General features: G+C 37.3%; 1 protein-coding gene across 1 annotated transcript in view; it reads right to left on the bottom strand.

Moving 5' to 3' along the window:
* Positions 1–9783: 9783 nt before the first annotated feature.
* Positions 9784–27682, bottom strand: part of LOC107085085 (supervillin-like) — a 29911-nt gene continuing 12012 nt past the window's right edge. Inside the window, exons 5-25 of the mRNA XM_015375232.1 lie at positions 22539–22686; positions 22236–22310; positions 21931–22017; positions 21241–21424; positions 20783–20955; positions 19793–19948; positions 18358–18494; positions 17392–17539; positions 17165–17310; positions 16147–16322; positions 15794–15929; positions 14091–14391; positions 13827–13981; positions 13574–13676; positions 12414–12621; positions 12132–12265; positions 11889–12044; positions 11354–11497; positions 11011–11123; positions 10772–10927; positions 9784–10687 (exon numbers count right to left, since the gene is read on the bottom strand). Coding sequence (XP_015230718.1) covers positions 10601–10687; positions 10772–10927; positions 11011–11123; positions 11354–11497; positions 11889–12044; positions 12132–12265; positions 12414–12621; positions 13574–13676; positions 13827–13981; positions 14091–14391; positions 15794–15929; positions 16147–16322; positions 17165–17310; positions 17392–17539; positions 18358–18494; positions 19793–19948; positions 20783–20955; positions 21241–21424; positions 21931–22017; positions 22236–22310; positions 22539–22686 — 3123 coding nt within the window. The 3' untranslated portion in view covers positions 9784–10600. The remainder of the gene's footprint in view (positions 10688–10771; positions 10928–11010; positions 11124–11353; positions 11498–11888; positions 12045–12131; positions 12266–12413; positions 12622–13573; positions 13677–13826; positions 13982–14090; positions 14392–15793; positions 15930–16146; positions 16323–17164; positions 17311–17391; positions 17540–18357; positions 18495–19792; positions 19949–20782; positions 20956–21240; positions 21425–21930; positions 22018–22235; positions 22311–22538; positions 22687–27682) is intronic.

Genomic DNA, 27682 nt, shown 5'->3' with positions numbered 1-27682 from the left:
TTAATGATGTGTGTCACTTAAGATGCACCCCTGTTATATGTGCTGCATGTATATTGGGATGAAGAGTGTATAACTTGCAAATGATTGTACTGTATACAATAAAATTGAAGACATATTTTGCTGTAACATCACTATGTTTTTCTGATTATGTGCTTAATGTCTTTGTCTAATGATTTTAGTAGGTTATTAGGGTGTATACTCACCTGTATAAGTGTTGGCTGTTTGAGGTAGTATGGTCAAGGATCAGCAAGGTGAAGAAAAACAGCATCGGCCACCGGTTCCAGATTCCTCTTATGTTTTTTATTTAGTCTCTTTTTTTTTGCTCTAATAAAAAAAAAAAAAAAGAACATTTGTCCTGAGCTTCCCAAAACTCACTCTTTGTAACCCTATTTAGCAACACACCTGCATCTGAGTGGACCAAGCCACAGTTAAACAGGTAGGAAAAATAAACAAAGTCTTAACAAAAAAACAATGAAATTATTAACCTAATATACAATCTCATCTACATAATGATATAGTCTGCAAAATAAACAATGTGATACAAGATAATTTAAAAAGTTACTTTGAAGAAAAAACAAAAAAAGCATTACTCCAAATAAACCCCTCTAGTTGGTAGAACCCAGGAAGGTAATCAATGACATCATGTAGCCATTTTACTCACAAATGGTGAGTAAAAAGGAAAACAAATACCATGAATATACTTTGAAACAAAATGAACAAGTTCAACCCATATTCCAGAAGTAGTAGTATTCTGTCCCTCATAAGTGAAGTATACTTAATACACTAACTGAGGGCAGAAGAAGTAGCTTAAATATATAAATAGATGGAAACTGCAACATAATGCTAACACAAACAAACCCAATATAGTAAGCGAAGCAAAATTCACAATATAAAATTAAAATGTAAGTATTATAAATCAAAAATAAGAATAAAGGACAAACTGAACCACTTTGTGACAGGCTGGTGCAGCCGGCTATAACTTACAGTATTTCCATAAATGTGATGTAAAAAGCTTATTCAGAAAGGAGCAGTGCAGACCCACAATAAATGGTTTGGTAATTTTTTTTTTAAATTAAATTTATCATTTGATATACGTACCATATTGTTATGTTTCTTTTTACTTATGATTTGGTATTGGTTGGCTATTTAAGTGCAAACATTTGGTTGACTCATTTTGCCACATTTTTCTTCGATGACTTATTTTGAACTAATTATTTTCTTTTGAGTTGCCAGTTCCTGTGAGGCTGCCATGTGGGCTTGGCTGGGCCAGTGAAGCAGGAGTCCCAGCTGCAAATAATATCAGTGGCACTGAGGCTTGATTGGACTCTTCCACTAATGTTTTAGAAGTTTAAGTTTTTCCATTATGTTAGGTTTTGTTATTAAAAATAGAGAGTTTTATTACTGATATATAATTTCTCTCAGTTTGCTTATTTTGTCTTGTATAGATTAGTTTGCTCTTTTTGCTTTAGTTTTGTTTAAAAGAATGTATCTAAATGTTCATAATTAATTAATTCATTAATTGAATTAATTAATTCCTCAGTTGCTTGTGTTAAGTTTGGGTTTTGTTCTCCTCATTTTCCTTTTTGGGCCCAGATTTATGTTTAGAGTTTATAATTTTGTAGTTAATAAATCTGTTCCCATGTTCTTCAAACTTCCCTGTGCTTCTCTGATTTTCAGAAAATAGGAAGAACTGAGGTGTTGACACCTCTTTATCTAAAAATGATATTATGCAAAGTATATAATGAACATGTGTTGTATAGTCTGTGGAGCTGTTTTAAAGGGAAGAATTATAGATGTCCTTTAACAGTTTACCTACTTTGAATTATATACACAGTACCTCTGTTTTGTTGTCAGCTTCAGTCACGGACACTGCTATGGCCACAATTAACCTTGATTACTGTCTGTTTTCCCTACAGAAACACAAACCTGACGTGGTTCTTCTACGCTTAACTGTTTTTCTTTCCAAGTCTGAGTCATTGATGGAGCTACCATTTGCAGCTATTATTGAGTATTCTTTTTAATAATTGAAGTCATTAACTGAGCTGCTACTAACAGGAGCTCTTCTGGTAGATGAGGTTGTACCACATACTGTGCTTGTTATGCTGGAAATACTGTATCTTCCTTTTTTGGCCGGGGTGGGGGGGTTACAGTACTCTTTCTTGGGGATATTGGTGCAAAGTGTCTTACTCCATGCAGGTGTCTGGATTTGATTAGTTATCACATTTTTTTGTATAGTTTAGCAAATAAACTAAATTGTACATTTGATTTTAATGTTTGCAATGTAAAAACCTGAATATAAAATTGACTCTGTGATTTGGCTGCATTGCATCATGTGGACTGATTTGCACTCGTACTTCTAATCGTAGTCTTCTGCTTTATCTGCTTTGTCCATGTCAGCAGTATTAGCAGAGGCTCCCGGGCTTTTCTCTACTTAGACACCTCCTCCAGCTCTGCTGTGGGAAGGCCAGCTGAGAGACATAGTCCTTACACTGCGTCCTGGGTCGTCCCCTGGGCATCCTCCTGGTGGGACGTGCGTGGAACATCTCCTGTGGAAAAGATGTCCTAGCAACCTCAGCTGACTCCTCTAGATGTAGAGGAGAAGCATCTCTACTCTGAGTCTGTCCTGGGTGACTGATCTCCTCACTCTCCCTCTAAGCGACTACCGAGCCACCCTGCAGAGAAATCTCATTTCAGTTGGTTGTATCTAGGATCTCCTTCTCTCTGTCATGATTAGGTTTCATGAACAAAGTTAAAAGTAGGAAGGTACACCAACCGATAAATCTGTCTTTCAGGCTTACACTCAATTCTCCCCGCAGTCGTGATGACTGATTTGGGTTTCACATAATTTGATGGAACACAATCTGATTGTCCGGCACGTATGATTTATTTAGAACTGACCCCCCCCAAAAAAAAAAAACACTGCGACTGAATACAACTCTCATGTCAATGCTATATTACAAAAGAATTACATTTGTTAAGAGCCTCGTATCACATGTAATGGTTCAAGCCAGAATAAAACAGCCTGTAGAAATTCAATTCAGTACATTATGTAGCGCCAATTCACAACACACCTCATCTCATCTCAATGCACTTTGCAGAGACAATTTAATCACATTATAAAGTTAGACTGGTAAAAAGCTTTCAATCTAAGGAAAACCAGCTGATTGCATTGAGTCATTAACCTTGCAGGATTTGTTCCTTCATGATGCGGATGGTTTTAATCCACAGTATCTGGTCTGAGTTATTTTTCATGGTAGCAGGGAACAAGTGCATCAAAATATATTAACAAATAAAATACCATATACAGCAGCCAAACCATGTATCAAAATACTTTTCAAAACACTACAAAATACTTAATTCTAATAGGCTTTTTCTTCTATCCCTTCACTTTGTACACTATCTGGAAAAACATCTGAAAGCAAGAGACTCCTTCCATAATGAGTCAACAGATATGCCAACATCTCATGTTAGTCACCCCAATATAAAGGTATATAAAGTATACTTATTTACTCTATTGGTGGAATAGATTGGAATGCATTTAAACTGGTAAGCATTTTAACATTTTAAGTGATTTAACAGCATCACTACCACAGTGCACAACCTTGACATAACACAACCATTAAAATGGTTGCATTTATGGCTCATGGGACAATGTAGGCCCCAAAGGTCACTCACAACTTAATCTAGTAAAATATAGCCATAGTGAAATTATTGACTTTAAATGGTTCTTATCCTTTTCGATTGCCTTTTCTTCCACTTACAGTTGTTTAGACTAAATGCAAATAGTTTGGCTAAGATCTTTGTCTGTAAAAGCAACATTTTAGTTATTCTCACTGCTTGAAATGAGAACTATAGCCTAACCATGTTAGATCTGTTGCATGAATCGCAGAGATAACTCAAATTCCCTTTCTACTGTCATCTAAACAGGGCAATCAATTTCCAGGACTAGCATAGATGACTTTTTTATTTATTTTTTGATAATCTTCTCTGGTGCCAATTAAGCATTTCTCAATTTTGGATCAAAAAGCAAAGTAACTTCAGTTACTGAGAATTGTACTGAGTAAAATATTACTGAAATTGTATCGTAATGCTTTACATTGCTGCATTACTGCAAAAAGCAATGCATCACTGTAATTAAATAACTTTTTTACTGCATTGCTTCCTACTTTGATATGGTGTAGGCTACATACAGTCAACAGTAGAATATTATTTAGGTACATTTCTAAGAAAAAGTAATTTAAAACAGCCAACACTAGTATGAGCCAAAACTAGCCTACTTCAAGTGGCGGATAAGGTCACCTGTGGTGCTGCAGCAGCAGCACATATATTGACAATGAGATACAAAATTCCTATGTAGGCTATAGGCTAATTACACGAAATAAAAGGAAACAGTGTAACATAATAACTTTAAAAACAGGATTCTTTGAACACTCTGGTGAAATCAACGACACAGAAAATAACAGAGAGTTAGTTAGCACCTAACATTCAAAGTTAAATAGCCTAGCCTTACGAAAACTGAACGTTACGTCGAACAGGAACATGCGATAAAAATAGTGATTCATGGTTCAGAATAAATGAGTTACTGATATAAACTTGGTAAATTTGGTTGTTCACCTTGCTTTGAAACAACTTCCTTGACGGGTTCAGATAAAGCAGCAAGTAGAAGATACCTGACTCAATCTAATATGCAGCACTGTGAAGAAATTTTGGCACTATGCAGAAATAGTTCCCAAATTCCCTGGTGGCTGAGAGTGGTATCACAGGGACTTGACTGCAAATGTGCCACAGACACTATTTTATACTTTATAGATAGTTATATGTCATCACAGACTGTGTATGAAAGAGAGTATTTTACATGATTTTGAAAATACAAAAATACACAACCCTGTAGTTCTTTGATATAAAATATGAAGGTATTTTCATCATCTCAGTAAAATACAAATGACAAAATAGTATTTTGTATTTGAAATACGTATTTGAAATACTTGTATTAGAAATACTGCCCATCCCTGAATGGTAGTTACCTCTAATATTAGTGGATCTTCAGGTGAATATGTGTGGAAGAGCATAGTGACTTTTTCCTGCTGTAATTGTTCAAAGGTCTGTGAGAACTAGCTGAAAATTCATGTTGCCAGCAGGGATAAAAGGTCAGACCACTACTGGGAGGTATGCCAGAGGGGAAACATCAATGAGAAACACTATCCCTTACCCACTATCTTCAGTGCAAACACACTAAAAGACGTGTAAGCAGCGAAGGTTGTTGCAAGATTCCTTTGGCTCAATACCAACTGCTTCTTTCAGGTTGTGAAATTGCTTTTTTCAAGGCCTTAAATGCCCCTCAACCATTTCTTTTTACCTTTCTATCAAACCAACAATAATGCAGTGCTATATACAGTATATCCCGATTTTAAAGAAAAAGCAGTTTGCATTGCAGTGTGTTGGAATAAAGTGATTCTTTTTTTTATACAGCTGATACTAGATTCTGCTGTTTAATAATGGATTTTTTTTTTACTTATTTGGATAATTATCAGGAAAATTTTAAAGGAAAATTTAAAAACCTTGGAACTGCAGAGACAGGTTTCACATAGTGAGAAAACTGCTGAACCGGAAATCAAAAATCAGCATGGTGGAACCAGCCTTTAAACCTTACAAATGTTCAGTGCTGTTGTTTCTTTCTGGGATGAGACCCAGGTCCTTTTGGATTTCTGGCAGTCACACTGTGACAGAAGTCTAAATTCACACTGTACACAGTAGAAAATGAGCTATTCAAGCATGGTAAACAAAATGAGTCCATTTGGCCAAGCTATTAGCGGGGACTTATGTAAAAGTTGCAAATACAAAACTTTATTTGCCCAGTTCATAATGATAGTGTTTGGTTGGTTGTGGCTTTATATATATAAACGTTTTACAAAGACTGTAATTAAAAAGGTCCCATTTAGCCTGAGTCTAAAACTCTTGCACCAAACTGGTATTCATGATAGCATTATACAAATGGTCTAGGTTTAATGGTTACCAAACATAGATTAATTTCTATAATTATCACCAGTAGATTACTATATGAAGATTAATACTTACTAATACTAATTAATACATCCACAGTGTGAGTTCCAGAAGAACTGGCCCTCTAAAAGTACTGAGTCTTTGGGATTCAAGAAGAATATCAAACAAAGATAATGTCATTTGTACAATTGAGGGCAGGAAAATATCCAACACCCCTTGTATACCACCACCATTAGGCTGAAGTCTTGATAAAAGAATGATAGGTAGATGATGGCTTGCTGTTTAAGCCAAGCTCTGACCTCAAAATCTGAATATTGGAACTTTCATTTAAACTCTTCGGAAGGGGGAAAAGTCCCAGTTCTGAAGACTTGTTCCCTACTGGTTTTTGAAGTGTCCCAAGTTCAACACACCTGAATCTAGGTCTTAGAAGATTAGAAACAAAATTATGGACAAGTAGGTTAAATGTAAAGGCTTTAAGACCACCTTCAAGCAGTGATTAGATTTGCACATATTATTCAGAAAGGTCACAAAACACCCCTGAAAAACTTCCAAAGAGTTTAAAGTTCAAGGGACATCAGAGTTGGATCACATCATCCATTATTTTTTGAGCCAAAGTGGACTTAATGGGAGACAACCAAAAGGTACACCATTATTGAAAACATAACATGGAAAAAAAGGCCAGACTGGAATTTACAAAACAATATGTTAAAATGCGACAATGCTTCTAGAAGAATATCCTTTGAACAGAACAAGACAAAATGGAACCTTTAACCAAGGTAAACCAGCCAGCTACCCATGGGTATATACCTTTGTCTGTTTTACTCCAATCTTTACTCTTGGCAAATAGTCCTACTTTCAAACACAAAAGTTTTAGAGACAAAATGTTTATTTGCTGTCTAATGCATCCTACCCACTCACAGGTGAAACCTTGAAAAGATGATGTTCATTCCAGCTGCCAGTATTCATTAGGTTATGGTCCATCAGTTCCACATTTCCTTTGTAACAGATTGTTCCACTGGTAGTCACTCAGGAGACATACTGTAACCATTGCTTAAAAAGTTTAAATAAAAAAAAATAAAAAACTACTCTCCTTGCTTTTAGATATATTTTCATGACAATAGTCCTCACAATTTGAAAGACCTTAAGACTTTAAAAACTGGAATTAGATGTAAAATACTAGCAAAATGAGTGAAAATGGACAAAGCAAGGTTCTATCTGAGGTTAAAAAAAAGAAGTAAAGCACTGATATTTTAATTTTTGTTTTAAAATGCATTAAATCCACCATGAATCTCAAACATTCACTGAAAAACTTTCATGTGTGTGACATTTTTGCATTGTTTTCAGTCGAAAGTTACTTACTGTAGGGCACCAAAAAATGTGCTCTCCAACACATAATTGTAAAGTTTTGAATTAAAGATTCCCTTAAGAATGTTTTTGAAAAAAGATGACAGATGGCTGTATTAATTCTTAAAAAGTGGTTTGGTACAGTCTATATCCAGGAACTCTTCTGGCTTGTGTTCAGTCAGGATTTAGATCCTAATGGAACAAGCTGAATATTCATTCCCTGGTTGCTGTTTGCCCAACACTAAACCACTCCAGCTAATGTGCCTTATATTAACATCTTCGTTGTCTCCCTGCATGTAGGCCACACCGCGGGGATGTTGCGGCACCTGAGCCAGAAGGCAGAGAGATGCTTGTGATTAATCCTGGCAGGGCAGAGTTGATACATGATAAACAAACAAACAGGCGTCCCAGTTGCTGTACTGAGGAAGCAGAGACTGGCTCATGCCATCTGTTGTGGTAATATCTTTGCCTCTGCACGCTTGTCTTCATCAATAGGACATGAGGACACAGAGAAAAAAGAGATTTTTGATTTTTAAATAAGCATATTTTAAATCATGAGTACATAAGCAGTGTAAAAAAAACAGAGGAGCTGCATGAACACATGAATTCCTAACTAAACCAGGTGTTATTTAAAACAGCTATTGCAATGCATGAGGCCAGCAGGACCTCGGTTATTTAATCAGCAGTTGTTATTAAAATGTAAACTCTAGCCTTTTATTTTATTATGGTAGAGAGATACTTATTTTTGGAGGGGAGGGGGTGGTGGATTACAAAGATTTAAAAGTGAAAGTTTCAGGTTTAAAAGTTAAACAAACACCACCCTCTAGTGGCTAACAGACAGATAGCATTATGTATTAACTTTTTTGAAAAAAGGTTTCTGTACATTCGACATGATTAAATCTCAGCTCAGATTGTTTTCCTGCCAAAAGCTTTCATGTTACGGTTTACAGCGTTTAAAGAATTACTTGAAATCTGAGCAGCTCCAAACAACGACACCTCCTGCAAGATGAATCCTTGCATTGCCTTTGGAAATATCTGGAAGTAGATTGATTTCTATTAATAGAAATACAGCCATTAAAAAAGAAAAAACCTAATTTCTAAACATGTTAAATTCTAAAAAAAAAACTTTTAAAGGAGATTACCACCTTTTCCTTAAACAGCCTAAAAGTAATTGGAGACATGATAAAGTGTAATTAAATTCCAATTGGGCAAACCACCAATTGGTCCAAACCACCTACATGTATGATAAACCAACCCTGCATTACCTATTTAACCCATGCTTAGTTCATGCTGTTTTTATATATATGCTGTATATATTATGCTAGTTTTAATGCTGATGGTTGAAACTAGGGGTTTCCAAACTTTTCTTGGTGGAAAAGTCCACCCGTCCATTTTCTCCCGCTTAGTCGTTGTTAGGATCATGCTGGGGCCGGCGGCTACTGCAGCCAACAGGGAAAAGTTGGGGTACACCCTGGACGGGTTGACGGTCTGTCGCAGGGAATCACAAAGACACACAACCATGCACACACACAGACACACCTAAGGACAATTTAGAGACGCCGATTAAAAGAGAAAATGGAATGGCCATGAATCAAACCCAGGACATTCTTGCTGCTAGGAAACAGCGCTATCCACTGCTCCACCATGCAGCCTCCAAAGACAAGTCAACTGCTGTAAATCATATTACGTTAACATAACCTATAATCTATAATAAATCAACATTGCTCTAAATTATTTTCTATAAGTAAAATTAAAATTGGTCTTATATATTCAGTTAATGTCTACCCCCAGGTCACTACAACTGGTTTAAACACTGTAACAAGAGCCTGTAGCTGTTTTTGTTGTTGTTTTGGTCTGACTAATAAGAAGACAGAGAAAGTCCTATAAAATATCTTCTAGATCAGGTAGTGTAATATTATGTAATTTTATACATTTTCATAAATGACAAAATAAATGCCAACAAGCAAGCAGATAAGGGCAGTGTGATGGTCATGGACTGTATTGTTTTAGAACCAGGATGACCTACTATTGATGGAACCATGACTTATTGTCTATGAGAGAAAATCCAGTGGAAGCAAATCCAGCCATCAGATTGTGAACTTAAACTCATCTTCACTCGGATTCTGCAGAAAAAAAAACAGCAATTCCAGCTCTGAAGGTCTTTAAACTTCTGAGTTAGCAGAAACTCTTCACAAGGATATAAAATAGCAAGGCCAGCTTGATATTTTACCAAAAATAATCTGCGTTTTGTAGTTATTCAGCAAAATCATGCAACAAACAAGCAACTGGGGTAAAGTTGTTGATGCATTGTTTTGATGAATACGAATAACAAACTTCCTTTTGCAAGTAAAATGAGTTGATAATTGTGATAACTTGATCTAGCTAATGTTACTTATTCTTAATCACATAAAAAAAGTCAAAACCACACATTTATATTTTCATTTTATTTTAAAAGGAATACTGATCATCTCATTCCCAAACCTGACTTCACCGATAATATGGTTCCATTTTATCACAAACAAGATGCAGGTTACCAAGACTGAAAACATGATTATGGAAAATGTCCAAATCTAGACATATTTAAAAGTGGCATTTTAACTAAACAATAGTTTTCTTACACAGGCCCTTTATGCAGCAGTTCTCATACACACACAGAGACGCACGCAATGCTTTTCAGGTTTAGCATTTACCCAAACGTAAACACACACTCGCACAAAAGACAATCGGTATATAAAGACAGGCGGCTTAAGATTTGGTCCCATACAACCAGGAGGGGGCAGAGAAGGGCCCAGTTAAAGGGTTTGTATACAGTACCAAATAATACTTGTGATGGAATATAATTGGTTTTCTGCAGATATGGAGTACAGAAATATTTAAGCAAAAATGTTAGGTTGTTAAAGAACAGTCTTGTCTCCCATTGACTGAGGCTGCTTTTCTTGTTTAAATGGAGAAATGGTTTAAAATAAAAATAACAGACAAGTCCAAGTAAACATAAACATCAACAGTATCTCACATATAGTGTGAAAGGAAAGATTAATTGCACATAATGTTTGATTAAAATGTCTCAGAGATTGAATACCATAAAAAAAATGGCAGTTACTTAAACCCGATAAAACTTAAAACATAACATAAATGTACATTTACATTTTTTTAGTCTTTACAAATGAGGATTTTTTTTTTCTTAAAGTGAAAAAAAAAGTAATAAGAGCTGCAGAGTATTAAAAAATAAAACATAGGATCTGTGTACAGCATGTTTTTAAAATAAACCTTTGCTCTTCTTCAGGTTCTTCTGCTTCCAGTTTGGCAGGGCATTAAACTCAACCCGACTCATCTCAAAAAGCGTCTGTAGGAAAACAAAAAGGACACACAGATGTAAGCACACGGTTCTGTTTTTAGTCAATCATTACCTGGAGTGAGAGGGTGTCACCTTGAAGTCCTGGTCTGATAGGTAGTCCTCCAGCCGCAAAGGATCCACTCCCTCTGGAAGAGGCTTCCTGGTCAGCTCCTCGATGGAGTACTGCTCCTTATTTAGTTTGGAGAGCGCCTCCTTCACCAGGATCACTTTGGTCTTGGAGCTTCCAGCCTGAATTGAATTTTGGAAACACAAACATTTGATATAAAACATTCAGATACAACAATCGATAATAAAGAAGTAGCTTAAGTCACCTTAGATGTGATGCTGGTGTTCTTCTCCCAGTATGGGAAGATGTTTGTGAATGTCAGAGGCTCTAAGCCTGCGAGGACCAGGTAGGCCAGAGGGGGGCGCCGAGGATTCTTCTCTGTAAAAAAAAAATAAAATTATATTGTGTATGTATATGTATATATATATATATATATATATATATATATATATATATATATATACACACACAAAATGTTATTCCATTCAATTCTACTTTGTCTTATTCTATTATTAAGCTCAAAGATTATGTATATTCCTCCTATTTTCTATCCTTTTATTAAAGGAACTGGACTTTTGCATATGCAGAGTAATTGTGTGGTCTTTAACCTTTGCAGTATTTCAGCACGGTCTCCATGGCGCACTTCCTCTCACTGTCCCAGCGCATCTTTGCGGATCCAGTGCACTGCGTGTCGTCAGGCTGCCAGCCCTGCCACAGATACACCTCCATCCGGTTGTCCAGAAGGAACAAGGCTGATGAAGGAGTGAGGAGACGGATGAGATGCAGACCAGAGGGAGCAGACAAGCTGCTGCAAAGGTTTTACTCAGACTGGGACTGACTAGGAATCAAATATATAAAATCATGTACTGTAATTTTTCCATCTGTGAATTGTTCGGGTTTTCTTATAAATATTCCTCCATAGTGAAGGCCTGTGACCAAACCAGTTTGTTCCAGAACGTTTCTAGAAACACTAATGAGGAAAAAGAACCACCAGAAAAAAAAGAGATGATCTGTTAGACCAGATTCATCAAAGTGGAAAAATATGCTTTAGCCTTGAAGATGGACCTATTTATTTTCTTAGACTTGTTTATATTATTGTAAAATGTGGAAACTCATCTGTTAGTGCAGCTGGTTGATTGTTACCTGGCTGCTGTGCAGAGTAGAGGTTCTCCTGCAGGAAAGGCATGGCCATGACTCCCTCTGTCACCCTGGCAGGATACAGCTGCTCCTCCCCTTCAAAGAACCCCGAGCTGGCACTCAGTCGGAAGAGGCGGGGCGTGTAGTTGTACTTTCCAGGATCTTGACAACAAACACACCCTCACTGATGATCACTTCCTTCCACTTAGTACATTTCCTAAAGCCGTTCAGTTGCCCAACAGATCCTACCTTGCAGCATACAGTCGTAAGCTTTCTTGTCCTGCGGCCCTAACGCCTTCAAAAACTCTGAAGGTTCAGAACCTTCCTCCACCTCGTCCACCTTCAAATTACTGCTGCTGTTTAGTCCCAACTCTGAGGGACACCTTAAGAAACAAAGAATCTGTGAGTACCCTACAGAATAAACAACAGTTCTACATTGTAGAATTAGTTAAGGTTTTTAGTTAAAACACACATTAATATAAAGGGATTTGGAACCCTTTAAATTAGCTGTATTTTAACCCAGAATCTTACCTTAGCTTGAGTTTGTCTACTGCTCTGTTGGCCACCTTCCTGGCATCTGCATGTGCTTTGCAACCATGCCACAAGAAGAGAAAACCTTTCTGAGCGTTAAGTAGCACCAGGCTGGCACGAGAACGCAGACTGGCTCGCTCACACGCCACCTCCAACAGGGAGGCCTCCACCTCTGCTTCACCGCGGACACAAAACAACCTCCAACTGTCTGGAAACAGAGCAGCGATGTCATGCAGACCACAACCTTTGTCTGTGGGTGTTCCATGTTTGCTTCTAACATGTAAGTGTTGCAGTCTTGTTACTGAAATGTGTTATATAAAAAAACAAAAAACAAACTTGTATTGCAATCCAACAGTCTATATGTTAAATTATGATACATAAAAGACAAAGGTCCCAAAAAAGCTACAAAAGGAGGGCTGAAAACATGGACTATGCAGAAAAACAGATTGGAATAAAAAAAATAAAAAAGGAAAGTAAACAAGGAATGGAAAGAAAGTAGCAAGAAAGTGTGGGCACAAGAAGGAGGGATGGATCTGAGGGAGGAGGAAAGGAAAGATGAAGGAAAGGAAGAATTTGCACAAAAAAAGATCAATAAACAAGATAAGGAAAGAAAGAATAGTGAAAATGCTGACAGCAGAGATTGAGGAAAGTAAGGGCACTAGGAAAGGACATTAGTAATAAAACTGAAAGACAAAGATAGAAGCAATAACACAAATCGTAAGGAAGCAAATATATGAAAATAAGAGACGCACAATATTTAAACAATGGGAAAACTGCAAAAAATGTGAATCTTGAAAAGTAATTTTCTTCTTGAAATAAGTACAGTTTTTCTTGAACTTAGGAGGTAAGCGCCAATGGAACAAGAAAATGTGCTTTTAAAGAAAAAAACAATTGCATTGTCTTATTTTGACTGCATATTATCCAATTATCTTATTTTAAGAGAAAAAATCTCATTCCATTGGCAAATCATCTTATTTACTTAAATTAAGGGTAAATACACTTAAGACATTTTTACTTATTTCTAGATTGTTTTTGCAGTAAACAAAGTCTAAAAATAAAAGTTGTGTAATTTCTGTCACTTTTCTTTGAGCCAATATACCGAGATAATATCCTAGAGCTAATATCCTAGAACCCATCCCTCCCTCCCTCCATCTTTATACCTGCGCTGTTGGAGTTGTGGTCTCTGCTGCCTTTATGGATAACCAAACCTCCCTGGAAGAGCTGCAGGAAGCATGGAGGCTCTTTACCTTGAGTCACCAACACCTGCAAAGGAGAAACAAAGAGAAGGAAGGATGCAACTTTCAGCGAAGTAAATATTTCACTAAATTTTCCAGGATTTGGATCCTTGCCAGTTGAAATTGAAATGTAGAAAATGTTTTAATTGATAGTGACTTTATGATGACCTAAGCCCACCTGTGACCCCCGGTGGCTGCCCAGCTCCACGGTCATCAGAGCTGACGTTCCTTTTTCACTGGCGCTGGAGTGACGACCTTGCCAGAAAAAACAAGCAATCCTCTCTCTGCCAGGAGCGGCTGCACTTAGCTCTCCGGGTTTCTGTCGTTTCCCCACTGATGTGATCGAGCAAATCCACGGTGAGAGACATCGAATGAATCAGTGGCCCTGCTCCCGTTTCCAGGTTCATCATCTGCTAAATGCAGTTCTTTTAACATGACTCACCAAGTGTTGTGACGGAGTATTTCCAGCGGATGATGTAGGCGTCGCCTTCATGAAGCTGGCCGACGCTCTCCTCAGGCACTTCCTCCTCTCCATGCTCCTTAATGTGCCAAGCTTCCACTGCAACAGTGGCCAGCTCTGCCTGCCTTCCATCCTCGTTCCTCACCAGGCCGTAACCGCGCTGCACATTCACTCCTTCCAGAACGGTCTTCACCGGCTCTGCTTCGTTGTCCAGCAGGGCTTTGGCATCACATGGTTGTAGTTCCAAGTCGAAAGGGGAGCGTGGGGCAAAGTGTTCTGGACTCTGAAGAAACGAGAACATAAAAAAAAAAAAAGTCAAATGTCAGTTCTGTTTTTGCTACTTTACACATTTAAAAGAGTGCTGGAAAATAGTTCTACAACAAGAAAAAAACTTTTCTTTTTTTTGCTGTTTCTAAATCTAGAATGGATCTTTTTGCCTTTAAACTCTAGTAACCATAATCATGAACTTTATCTTTGGTAGCAAAACCTTAAATAGAGAGATAGTCCTTATGTTTTATGATAATATTTTCCTTATATTTTTAAAAATATTATAATATAATCCTGTTCCAACCACTTCAATCTACTCCAATCAGGTTTCCATTTCAAGCTGCAGAAAAGCTGATCCTCACAGCGTAAGGCTGCCACCACTGTCACATAGTGGATAAGGATTTCCGAATGATTATTCCAACTTAACTGTGTTTTCTTTTATTATTTTCTTATGTTGTCTTGCCTTTCTTCCATTAAGAAGTAATTTTGCTTGATAAGAATTTCCCCACTGAGGGACAATAAGACTATTCTATAAGTTGTTATTATATTAGTTATCCCAAGAACAGACTGGTGGGCATTTCTTATTACTACTCATCACTTTGAAGTTGCGATGTAACAAAAACTAAAAGTAAACTGCAAATAGGATATCTGAACAGTCATTTCATAGAGTTAACAGAACAGTTTAAAAAACAAGCTTATATTTTGTTAAATATGTATCAGGAAATTGTTCATTTTTTCCAGGGGTGGTTAATCCACTTCCAGAGAGTAAACAGCCTATAACGAGATCATTCCAACCATTTGCATTTCCAGCTCCACAACACATACTCACCTCACCTAAAGGGCTAAATGTGGTGTTAAGTGAACAGGATGAAGGAAAACAAAGCACTTTCTGGACCTGGATTATCCACCACAGATTTTTTCCTGCAGAGCCATCTGAAGCATCATTTTTGAAATGCTTGAGTTGTACCTATTTAACTGAATGAATAAATCTACACTGAAAAAAAAGAAAATTTAAAAAGGTATTTTTTTCTTAAGATAAGTGCATTTGTTCTTGAATTGAGGAGGTAAGTAAGACACTTTGCCAATGGAACAAGACAATTTACATTTAAAATAAGAACAATTGCATTGTCTTATTTCAAGTGCATATTATCTAATTGTCATATTTTAAGAGTGAAAATAGTCATTCCATTTGTAAATAGTCTTATTTGTCGACTCAAATTAAGGCTAAATACACTTAATTTAAGAAATCTTTACTTATTTGTAGATCGGATTTCTAGTGTACCAGCTGAGTTGTACAGGTGAACAGGCCACAAAAGAAAACAAACCATGAAAACAGGAATGACTCTGAACTGCTTTATGACAGCATTCACTGGTGATGGGTTTAACGTATAAAAAAAGTCAGTTTGACTCTTCCCTACCTTTATTTCCTCTGTTTGAGCAGCTTCCTCTTTCTTCCTCTCAGCCCAGTCGAGGAACTTCTCCCTGAACAGAGACGTCTCATTGTGCTCGGACAGCCGGCCAAACAGAGTCCAGCTCGGACGTCCTTCCCCCTTCCTGCAGGTCAAACACAAGCGCACTTACAGACATTCAACTCTGTGCTCAGCTGTACTGAAGCTGTCACACCACTAGGGGGCTGCAAAAACCCAATAAATACTATTTTAGCAATTTCTCTATATTTATGCAATGTAAAAAAAAAACATTATTACAGGATGGCTAATGGTACCATATAAAAGAAAAAAATGCTGTGTTATTATTCATTTCTCATACTCACTGAGGCACATCCTTGTTTGTGCAGGAGGCATCTAGGGGGTTGACCCTGCAGCTGCTGTAGTCGTAGCTGCCACTGTAGAGTTGTTTGCCCAGTTTGACTGCTACTTTTCTGTCACCCAAGGGCACATCTTTTCCATGCCATACATACACTTCGCTGCCAAAGTCAAATACTAATACCTAGCATGTGATAACAGGAGAAAGCATGTTGGGAAAATAAATTCAGCAACTTACAAAAACACATTAATGCAGGAACCATTGTAAATCAGTGATTTGTAGATGTTCAGCAGATAGAGGTGCACCAATCTGGCTTCTACTCGCTGATTTTGATTTGTGATCTCCTCAGAAATCTGTCTGTTTATGCGTCAAAGCACATAACTATGAGATTTATGTAAATATTAGGCAGTTTGACTGATGCATTTATAGGTGAAGCTGCATGTTTCCTAATTTTGAGTCTATTATTAATAGTAAATAAACAGGAAATTAAGAGAAAGCAATGGGGAAGACTTAAAGTAAAAGGTGCCATATATGAGGTCCCAATATTTAAGCTTGATCGAAAGTTAATTCAAAATCAAAAGCTTACATGAAAAAAGTATGATGTCAAGACTTTTATAATTCAAGGTAACACCTTAAACACATCCAATTCTTTATGTAAAGTGATGTAAAGATGAAGATGCATCATCAAATGTATCAGGGCGAGAATTTCAGAAATGACTCAAAAACACCAACAAACTATTCAGGATGAATACCCGAAAAAAGAGCATTGGGTGTGAATAAATGTCTGGTTTCACTCGTAAAATCAGAAAATGGTAAACAAAAATAATAAATAATAATAAACATTTATCAAAACTGTTCCAAATAAATTATCATTTCCATATGAAGACATGCAGGTATTACCAATCAAGAGGAAATGTGATCATTACAATAACTGGTTGGTGAAGATGCTGTTATGTATTTCTAACATTGCCCACAGATCGTTTATCAGATTTATCATAAATTAATCTCCAGGTGAACCATTTTACCTCTTTAGAATCGAGCAAAGACACACTGGGGATGGAAGCCCAAGCGTCCTCATGAGGCACCAGTTTGTCTCCCTGGAGTCTGTAAACGCCATTAGAGTCTACAACTCCACTCTCATACAGCTCGTCCTCCTCTGGATCCCCTGCCCCTGTAATAGTTCCCACGGTAACATGATTGCAGTACTTGAACCAGAGTCTGTGTTCACTGAGGCTAACATGTGGTTTCATACCTCTGTATTTGGTCTTTCCTCCAAGCAGGCTCCAGAACTCTTTGGCCCATCTACTCTCAGTGTTTATGCCTTCCTCCAGCACAGACACCTGGGGAGCCTTACAGCCGAGGTCCCGTTTGGCCTGAACAAAAGACGCCATCTCTGATGCCTGGCAACATAAAGCATAAATAACACATTATACATGTGCAAAAGTGGACGATTTACCAAATGAGAAGACAGGGCTCCAAGCAGGATGGATCCAGCAGAATCCTGTCCTAGATTAGCGCCAGACAGTCTGCTATCAGTCTGAGGCATCTCAAATTGTGCAATACATGCATGCTAACTTGCAGCATCTTGAAAAAAGGCATAAATAATGTGCAGAGCCTCATCTGTAGCTTTCAAATTCATTCAGAAATCAAAGTTTAAAGTATACTAAATTTCTTATCACTCTTATTATTAATGACTAATAACTTTTATTCTAAAGTCTGCACCATATTGGTTTTATGTTGTGCAATGCTAAACCTGATGACAGTCACACTATATTTACAAGGGCCATCGGACTGGCTCTGCTTCATTCTCCTCTGTAGCTTGTCTGCAACAAAAGCAGGCTATAAAATAGAATCCAACAAAAAAAAAAAAAATCAAACACTATGGTTGTAGTCAGACTGTTTTCATATTTTGCATTTTCTTATGCTAACATCTGTAGAAATGATAAGAGGAAGATAAAATAGCTACTAGCATAACATTCTATTTTAGAAAAAGCCTGCAGAAATCTAATCAAGGAGTAACAAAAGCAATACAAAGAAAACAAGATGTGTATTTTTGTTTGCCTAATGGTCTAGCAGGTTTCCCACAGAAGGACTTTGTTTTCTGTAATAGAGATGAATCATCAGGTGTGCTGTTACCTGTCCAAACTTGTCAATACAAGTTGTAAACCCCCTTTTCAGGAACTAAACAGCTTATGATTCTTTGTGTGAAGGTTAGTACCTTTGCTTTCTCAATGACGTTGGCAAATTCTCCGCTCCACATAAAACAGTTCTTTGGGGTTATAAGGAGGAAGCAGTCCCCACTGTTCAGTGAGCGAGCTGTCGGCTCCACCAATCGCACCTGGATGTGCCTCCGACCTGCGGACAATGAAAGCTTTCACTCACATAATCACAGTCCCTAAACGCTTTTCGTTGGAAACCGCAGCTTTTTCTAAATTCTGCTTTCGTGAACTCTCAGTCGTCCACGTTTATTTAGATGTCTATTAATCTATGGGAATTCATTTCCAAAAGGGGAGGGATTTAAATGCTCTTTTGAGAGATACTAGACATTGGAACGAAGACCAGTAAGGATGAAATGTAGGAAATAAAGAAGGGATTTAAGCAAGATGTTGGAAATTAGGACAGAAAAAAAGGAAAGAAGAAATGAAAGAAACAAGTTAAAAAGTGGAGTAGGAACACAGAACGAAAAAAAAGGACAGGGAAGGAAAGATGGAATGGAATAAAGGATTAGAGTTGAAGGTCAAAAGAAAAACTTCTGGAAACACAAATATTCCTTAAATCCAGTATTCAAACTCCAGAGGAGCCCTTAATGAAACTAGCTGTAAAACCGACTTAACAGAAAATGAATACATTTTGATTTTTGATTAACAACCCGCCCACTTTCTCTATTTATGCTATGTTCAGACCGCAAGAGCTGCAAGCAGCTAAAAGCTTCTGCTGCTTCATTTTTAATGCTTGTTCAAATTAAGGTAATAGGAGCGTCAAGAGCAGCTTTGACGCTCCTGAAGTTCATCCAGTAAAGTGTGTCCAGATGCGTCTGATGCTTCTGCTGCTCCTGTGCCAGAGAATGGCTTTGTTATATTTGCTGTTTTAAGGGGGTAAAAGTAGTTTGAATATGTTTTTAAGTGAGTAAGTCCACCTGAAAACTTTATCTTTGCAGGTTATCAAGTTAATTAGTTAAAATTTGTTTTCCACTAATGTTTGCGGCGGCTGGAAGGCTTTTTTTAATGTATGTAATCCAAACTGCAGGCAACAGAATAATAAAATCAAGCATATTTTCCTGGCAGGTTTTGTTTCAGAGGAGTGATCATAGCGGTCTGCATAAGCAGCGCTGCGTCTGTCTCCCTGCCAGCTCCGAGATCAGCTTCTCTGAGCGAGCAGCAAAAGTTAATGTTTTCCAACTCCAGCAATTGCTGATTTTTCAGCGCGTCCTGTGCGTCAGATGCTCAATAACGCTCTGCTCCTGCTTCTCAAAACCCTCATCAAGCAGGACCTTTAGCTGCGCCTTGATGCACGTCAACCATTGACTTTGCATATAAACTAGCTGCTTCTGCTGCCTCTAGTGCATGCGGTCTGAACGTAACATTAAGTTGGGGTCATCATTCTTTTCCTATACATGGATCACACAAACTTTAACTTCTGTTGTGTTTTCTGACCTTTGATGCGAATGAGCATGAGCTTGTGAAAAGGCACCGCACTGTTGTTAGTAACGACCTCCGTGGACTTCACACTGCGCAGGTTGACCTTGCGGAAGTTTTCCTTGCTGGCGAGCCCAGCCAAAGCCACGTCTGCCAAGTTGGAATGCTTCGCCACTTTGTGTGAAAGGAAAGAATATGAGAAAAGGTGATTTTAATTTCTAAGAAAAATACATTGAAACAACTCTCTGTTTATCTAACACACAAGTTGTTTTTAACACGGCTCTGTTAGACCAGTCATGCTTTTTAAAATTACTTTGTTCATGAGGGCTCTACTATTCACACCACTTATGTTGTAATCATGCCTACTTCCACAAATGCAACCTATGAAAAGGAGGCTGAGGTTAGTGCAGTCTAAAGAATATCTACAGATAAACTAAAAGAGAAACAACAGAAATCAGCCAGCAGCTGACAGGACATCATCAAATACACCCAACTGGTGTCCATTTTTATTAGCAGGTTAGCAGTTATGTCTAAACATTAATCTAAGGTGATGAATTGAAAAAAAAAAAGAACTTCGTATACTTTTTTTTTTTTTTTTTAACCCTCATCTAATCCTCTCCATAACCTTGTAACCAATCAGCCTACTGTGTTCTTTGATCTTCATGATGTTGTTTCCTGTCTTTTATTTTTTAATAAAACTTTTAAGCCTTCATAGAAAAGCCAATTCTATACTCAGATTAAAAATTTGCTAATTAAGCAACTTTTAATTCCTTTTAAGGGTATCAAAATGTTGTAAAGTTTAAGGGTTGTGAACACTTCTGCAAAGCCCTGTACATCTTCTCTTTTAACTTATTTACTTAACGTTTTTATTTCTAAGTTGGATGTGAAGCAACTTCAACTGAGGCAAGTCTGAAATTGTCTCCATTGTTTGGATTGTAATCCAGTATATCAACCAGATTGCTTTAGGTAAACACCTTATTTACTTTAGAGGAATATAAGAAATCTTACTCCTCTCCACTTGAATCCTCTTGGTCTCCACAGACGCCACATTAAGCCTCTGCTCAGTGTAAACCTGCCGAATGTCGTTGCGAGCAGCGAGAGCACGTAGCGGATTTCTGGAACCTTGGTTCCTTCGGGCCGGTCGCACCGCCCGCTTGTGTTCTGCAACAGCTGAGGTTAGCCTAAAGGCAAAGTCCAACAAAAAAGTACTACATGAAACTAATATTCTTAAAGAAAACATGGTTTTACTTTACAGTGCTTATGAAGAGAAAAACGTATGTTTTTTTTTTTACATTTGTGACGATAAAGACTGAGTTTTTACAACATAACAGATTCTCAGATCTGAAAGAAAGCAGTAAATATCTTCCCACACAGGCTTTCATCATATGATGAGGAAGATATTGCAGTTATTGCATAAGCTCTTCTGGATTAATAGAGAGAAACAAGTGGGATTCTTTTAAACTAACTTTGGAGTATCTGCCTGGATCTCACTCAGGTCTTCCTCAGTCAAAACCACGCTGGACTCCAGAACAGTGGAAGGCGAGACAGTTTTGTAGAAGTTTCCAAACGTCTCCTCGTCATCTAGGGTCATCACTTCTTTCTCCATCTCTGCTGTCACCTCGATGGTGGATGACTTGGTTTTGCTCACACCTTACCCCCAAAGACCCAGGAAGAAATTTAGGAAACAAACAGGAATAATGGTCACGAAAAAAAAAAAAAAAAAAAACATAAAACACAGCGTTTATATTCCCATCCAGACTAGGACAATGTTTCTGTAATATTCCCAACTGCTAAATAAAGGAAGAGTAAATCGTACTTTGCAAAAGTAGATAAAAAATAAGAGCTGCTACACATGACATTGGGAATCAATATCAGTGTGTGCATATTTGATATTACAAACAACTGCTTGGAATTAATTATTGATGGTTATATTTCAAAAGTCATGAATCCATGCATTGCTGGTTGAAGTGTGTTTGCATTAGTTCCCTAAAACACATTATGCTAGCGGTCACAGAGAGTGCAGGAACCAAGGTAATATGAGAAAAAGAATGAAAAAAGGGGATTCATCTCAAGCAAAATGTGACACATGTGGAGCCCTGATGTGAAAAAAACACTTAAGCATATTCATAGTTATTCAAAATAAAGATATATTGTACCTTTACTGTGGAGTTTGTCAAGGAAGGACTCCAACTTGTCGAGGCGTTTATCCCCCTCCACTTTGACGTCGCTCCTTGTGGAGATTTCTGCCCAGTGGACAAAAAGAGTTATTCAGTAGGAGTTTTCAAGATTCATAAACTAATCCAGACAATTTAAACTGTGTGGGTTTCTAATAAAATTTTTAAAATTATTTATATGTGATTTAACCTGGCAGGTTGGGGCACATCAATCTGCCTCCTTAAATCTCCAATATCGGCTCAAAGAGACAAAAGCATTGCAGTTAAAATAGAGTCCCAGACAATACCTTCATGTGGTTTCACAGGTGTGGCGCTGGACTTCTTTAGAGAGATGATAGGTGACTCGTCCTTAGACACGAGACCTGGTGCAGCACAACATGATTGTTATTTCTATTCAGGTTCTTCAAAGATCTGAGCTATTAGGAAGTAGCTCAGGTCATATTTTGTTTTTCTTTGTATTTTTTTTTTTCTCCCCCTTTTCCTGGAGGAAGCGCTGATTTGCAGTTTTCATTTAGAAATGTTTTGCAAAACAAACTAGTTAACCCGACACTGCTGCAAAACTGCACATAGGATGATTGAACAAAATCTACCTTTCTTTGCCATTCTTCCAGCCACGGTGAACTGAACTGAGTCATTGGCTGCTCCTTTGCCTTTGCTCTTCCACTGCTCTTCCTTGTCTTTCAGGACTTTCATCCTTTCTGCCAGTGACATCTTGGGCTCCAGATCGACGTTGGACTGCTGTTGGATTTAGATAAAATTCAGTTAGGACTGCCAACACTTTGGTTTTGATAAATGCCAAGGAGAGAATTTCATTCAACATTCATAGAATTTTACACACTGACAGATTAACAAGGAAGAAACCATGTTTGACAAACAAGAAGCATTCATTTAAAATGTGCAGTGCCAACCAGTGATCTAAACTTGATTTTGTCTGTTTACAACCACAAACCTTTCTACTATTTTATGAATGATATCACCATAAAGAAGCTTATTATACTAAAAGTCTGGTTTGTTTATATATTCAGCCCCTCCTAACAAATATTCTATTATTCGAATTACCTTTTGCAAAACTTGCTGCTGTATATATTTTATGGGAATGTCTCTACCAGCTCTGCAAACCTGATAACTAATTTAACTCCAATTTAACTCCATCTCTGAGTCAATGTTAACCAGCTTTACCGTTTAAGTGTGCAATAGCATCATGATAAAACCACGATGCATTAAGGGTGGTATGTAATGTTAGTCTTTGCATGCATCTCATTTAACAGTTTTAACATCTTTTAGCAACCTCATCCATATGTTAGCTGTGCCCCATGTGTTGTTGGCAGCCAACTGAAAAGCTTCTTTTGAATTATTTTCCTCTACCATATGGGGGTGTGACATGCACAACAAATAGCTGTCATGTCAACTGATTTTCTCAAACTGAGCTGATGGACCCCACAGCTCCAGAGTTTCCAATGACTGTTTGAATGCTGTGGTGATAAATGTTTACACCCGCTCTGCCCGTCTTTTCAATTACCACAACTCATTTTTAGATGATGGATTGGACTGTGCTTGGTGAGCTTTTCAGCGTTCCAAATCTCGTACTTTAAACTTTTCCACAACTTTACTCTTAAGTCTGCTGTGATACAACGTCTTTATACCACTGATACTTTCACAAAAAAATGTATTATTAGTTAGGATCAAAACACAGTTAAATAGACTTAATTGTAGGGGACTCTGAAAGGCATGTTGATTGCACTGGATTTTATTTTGGTGTATCAGAGAACAAAAGGTCAAATAATGTGAATAATTTTGAATTGCCCTTTGTTGCTCTGTTTCACAAAGCAAAGTAAAGGTTCAATAGTGGTTCTTAGAATTTCTAAAAGTATAATGAGATGCTGACCTCATCAGACTCCTCTCCTGTGGAGCAAACTAACAGTTTAAGTCTGTGAGGCAGACAGCCTGTCTAATTTTAAGACTAGCCTTAAAACTTTCCATTTTGACAGAGCTTATAGCTAGAATAACTCAGGTTATCCTGAGCTATCTCTAAAGTTATGCTGCTATAGGGTTAGAATGCTGGAGGACATAGAGACCTCTTTACATCTTTCAATCTCTTTTCTTCCATTTTCAATATCAGTATTTAATTCTGCAGATAGAAAACTCTAAATGGACTGAGTTATCTGATTGGATTGCCTTCAGATAGCATGTGTTGTGAATTAGTCCAATAAAAACAGAAAAAGAAAAAAAAAATCAACTAAACTATAATGATGTTGTTTGTAGACGTTGTTGGTAACTGTACATGATTAAAAAATGTATTTCAAGTTGAAAACTTTTGAAAAGTTATGCATTTATAGAGAATATACAATATAAAATACTTAAATGTATGAACTATATCAGCAAAAATAACTTAACTTTCCACACGCATGCCAGGGGGTATTGTTTTCATTTGAGGCCTATGATTCAAAAGTAAAAGTTATTTCTTAGGCTCCCTACACTACCTGGAACTTGGCAGCGCTGTTTGCAGTCAATGAAAATACCCTCCTCATAAACATTTGAAGAATTTTAAGTTTACACGAGAAATATTTCTGCTGCAGTTTTTCATTTCAGTAGTACGTTGAAGCAGAAGCAGAGCCCTTTGCAAAACAAAAATGCTTTGAACAAAGGACACACCAAGAATTAATTTACTAATTCCTCATTTTTTGTGCATTAATGTGAAACATAAAGCATTTGTTTACTTCAGAGTAGATGTAACACAACACATACTACTTGAACTTAAAGTAAAAGAAAAACTAAAGTTCAGGATTCCTGCAGCTTAACAGTGCGTTTGAGTCCCAGCGGACCATTTTCTTTGTGGCTGAATGCTGATCTGTGGGATCTCCTGACTGTCGTCATCTTTACGCTCTGCAGAGTCACTTTAAACATTTGCAGATGTCTGCAACTTTAAAGGGGAACATGTCAGGGTGAAGCAGTGTGAGGCACTCTGGTATGGGAAATAAATGCATTGCTGATCCTGATTTTTTTTTAATCATCACAATGAGGCTGATTGCATTATAAAAGAATGATTGGAAGAGAAAAGAGAAGTACATAGTATATTTATTCAGCAACAATGCATTTATGTAAAGCTGGTGATTTTTAGATGAAGGAGGCCCCAAAAAACTGACAACAGCCACTAGTTTTATTCTTTAGTTTTGTCTAGTAACGAGACATTTATCAAAGCAGACATTTACAAGAAGCTATTGTTTCTTGAGTCTTTCAACAGAGTGCAGTAGAGACTTTTAAACTTTCTATTTAAAAAATGGGATCCTCCCTGTCCAGATCTATAGAGGCAGATTGAACAAAAGCAGACTGAACACCATGTAAAAGTCAAGAATGTTTCCCAGGTCATCATTAGAGTGATATGAGAAAAGTAAATGTTCAAGGATTCCCAAAGGATCAAAAAGACTTGGACACAAAGACAACCTGATACACTGCAACTATTTACAATCCTCTCTCGCTTCCTTAAAAACACAAATGTAAAACAGATCTGCCAAGTTAGACCGCCTATCAGGGGGTTTAGCCTCTCAGGGTGGATCGACTCTACATCATAAATAAATTGAGCCTACCTACTGAGCAAGAGCTCTACAAAAACACTGGAGCTGAACATCAAAATGAGGTCATTGTTTACTTCAAATGTAAAAAGAGACGTTGAGGGGGACACGGGTGAATAAAGCCCCCTTTCAGGCATGTGCTGCATTTTATTGAAGACAAAAAAAAAAAAAACACAGAGACTGTGTCTTTATATGAACCCTGGAGGTCTATTGGTGCATTTATAATGCTTAAAGCACCATAGTAGACCCTACAATACTACAATACACCGTCTTAGTTCCATTCAATCATGTAACCATAAATATAGAGTTTCCTACACATTTACCCTTGAGCTATTTCATGTTTTTCTAAAACAGATCTCTGGAGTCGATCAACGAGGGGAAATACCTTGACCTGACAGGACTCCAGAGATGGTGAGGCCCCTCAACAACCACAGGGTTCCCCTCTAACCAAGCTGTACTCTAAAGTGCAAGCGCCTTCTAGGATTACTGAGAATTATTAGCACCAAAATACATTTACCTCCGCTCTGAGAAAATAAAAGGGAGTCAGCTAATGCAGGAAACATGCCAAATGAAAACAGGATCATAGTGAGCAAGTCCATGCTAAACAGGCACATGTGCATTTACATTTGCACACACTCACCTGGAAAAAGGAGGAAAGGTGGACAAGCAGGTGTCAATTCAAGGAAAGGAAACGAATCTGCAGATAAAGACAGGAGCCATAGAGGATTTAAGAACTAAGAGAACAATGGTAGGAAAAAAAGAAAAAAGGAAGGAAAAGGGGAAAATTACTAGAAGAGAATGGTAGAGATGCTGATTGTAATTTGAAAGAAGACTACAGGAAGCAAGGGTCATTTGGTTCGCATGATGTCTGTGTGTGTGTGTATTGGGGGGCATAAAAAGACAAAAAATAGAATAAAATAGATTTCCATATAATCCGACATTTAATTCTCCTTAGTTTTAGTGATTTTCAAATATTTTCTGAGATATCTCATATTGGTTTTTTTTCTTGATCAGCTCTGATCATTGATATTGGTAAATGCTATTAATCAAAACTAAGAATGCCCAACATTTTTTAGCTTATAAATGTTTCTTTTTTAATGAAATCTATTTTTTAGATATTAACTAAAGGAATTTGTAGTTTGTAAGATCAATGCTGACAGTTTTAAGAACTTGTAGCACAGTTTTTTATTCTTTTTCTTTGCGTGAAAATAACTTGGAAAAAACAATAGCAGAAGATCAAACTCAGAAGCAGTGTTTTCATCAACAATGATGACGACGAAATAGTTTCATTGATGCTCCTTTTTTTCATGACGATAACAAAACTGACGAGCTCAACATGCATCTTGATGACTAAAAGTTAACTAGTCATAGGTTTCAGTATTCGTCAGAGAGGATAGATGAGACTAAATAGACAGACGTTTAAGCTGCATCATCGTTCTGTAATCAGCTAAGCATTATCAGCTGTGCTGCGTCTTGTTTGATCTTGCCACACGCCCACATGGCGTGCAGCATTACACATTCTGTAAAACCACAGATGGATAATCGCAGCAGTGGCAGGGTCTGAGAAGATAATATGGAATCGTCCGGTACTGCGCGCTCAACTCTGACAAATTCTGCACTGATCTTCCATCTGTGCTCTTGCAGAAATGCGTCTTTGCATGCATGTGGCTCCGAGTCTGCGCTTCACGTTCCACACAGATGGTTCGCTCTTAGCAGTATGGATCTTCCTGCTCTCGCTACTTAATAAACTATGCGGCTGATCATCCTTTGCCAGGCGTAAAATATCTCTTTATTTTCAATATTTTATTTGTTCCAGCTTACAAGAGCTGAAACTAAACCTTATTTAATTTCTACCTAAATGAATCTTTAAATTATATCCAAATAAAATATTTAATTTCCTACTATTTATTTTTGGATAAAGAGTTAAGTGAAAAGCTACATAGATCTTTGAATATTTCTCTCTCATTTTTCTAATTTCCATACATTTAAATACGATGTAAATGTTTCCTTGTATGTGCGTTTAAAAAAAATTGGTATGTTTCCTTTGAATATGTCAACTTTTTAATTAGCATATTCATTCAATTTAGGTCTGGAATGGCATGGCGTTACAAGCCAATTATGTAGGTTATCTCTGTATTTTTTTCTTATATATCAAACCCCTGTGA

The sequence above is a fragment of the Cyprinodon variegatus genome, unplaced genomic scaffold (genome assembly GCF_000732505.1).
Source record: "Cyprinodon variegatus isolate N-32 unplaced genomic scaffold, C_variegatus-1.0 Scaffold115, whole genome shotgun sequence".
NCBI lineage: Eukaryota > Metazoa > Chordata > Actinopteri > Cyprinodontiformes > Cyprinodontidae > Cyprinodon > Cyprinodon variegatus.
Note: the sequence above shows the minus strand (reverse complement) of the source record. Positions and strands in the feature narration are given on the sequence as shown.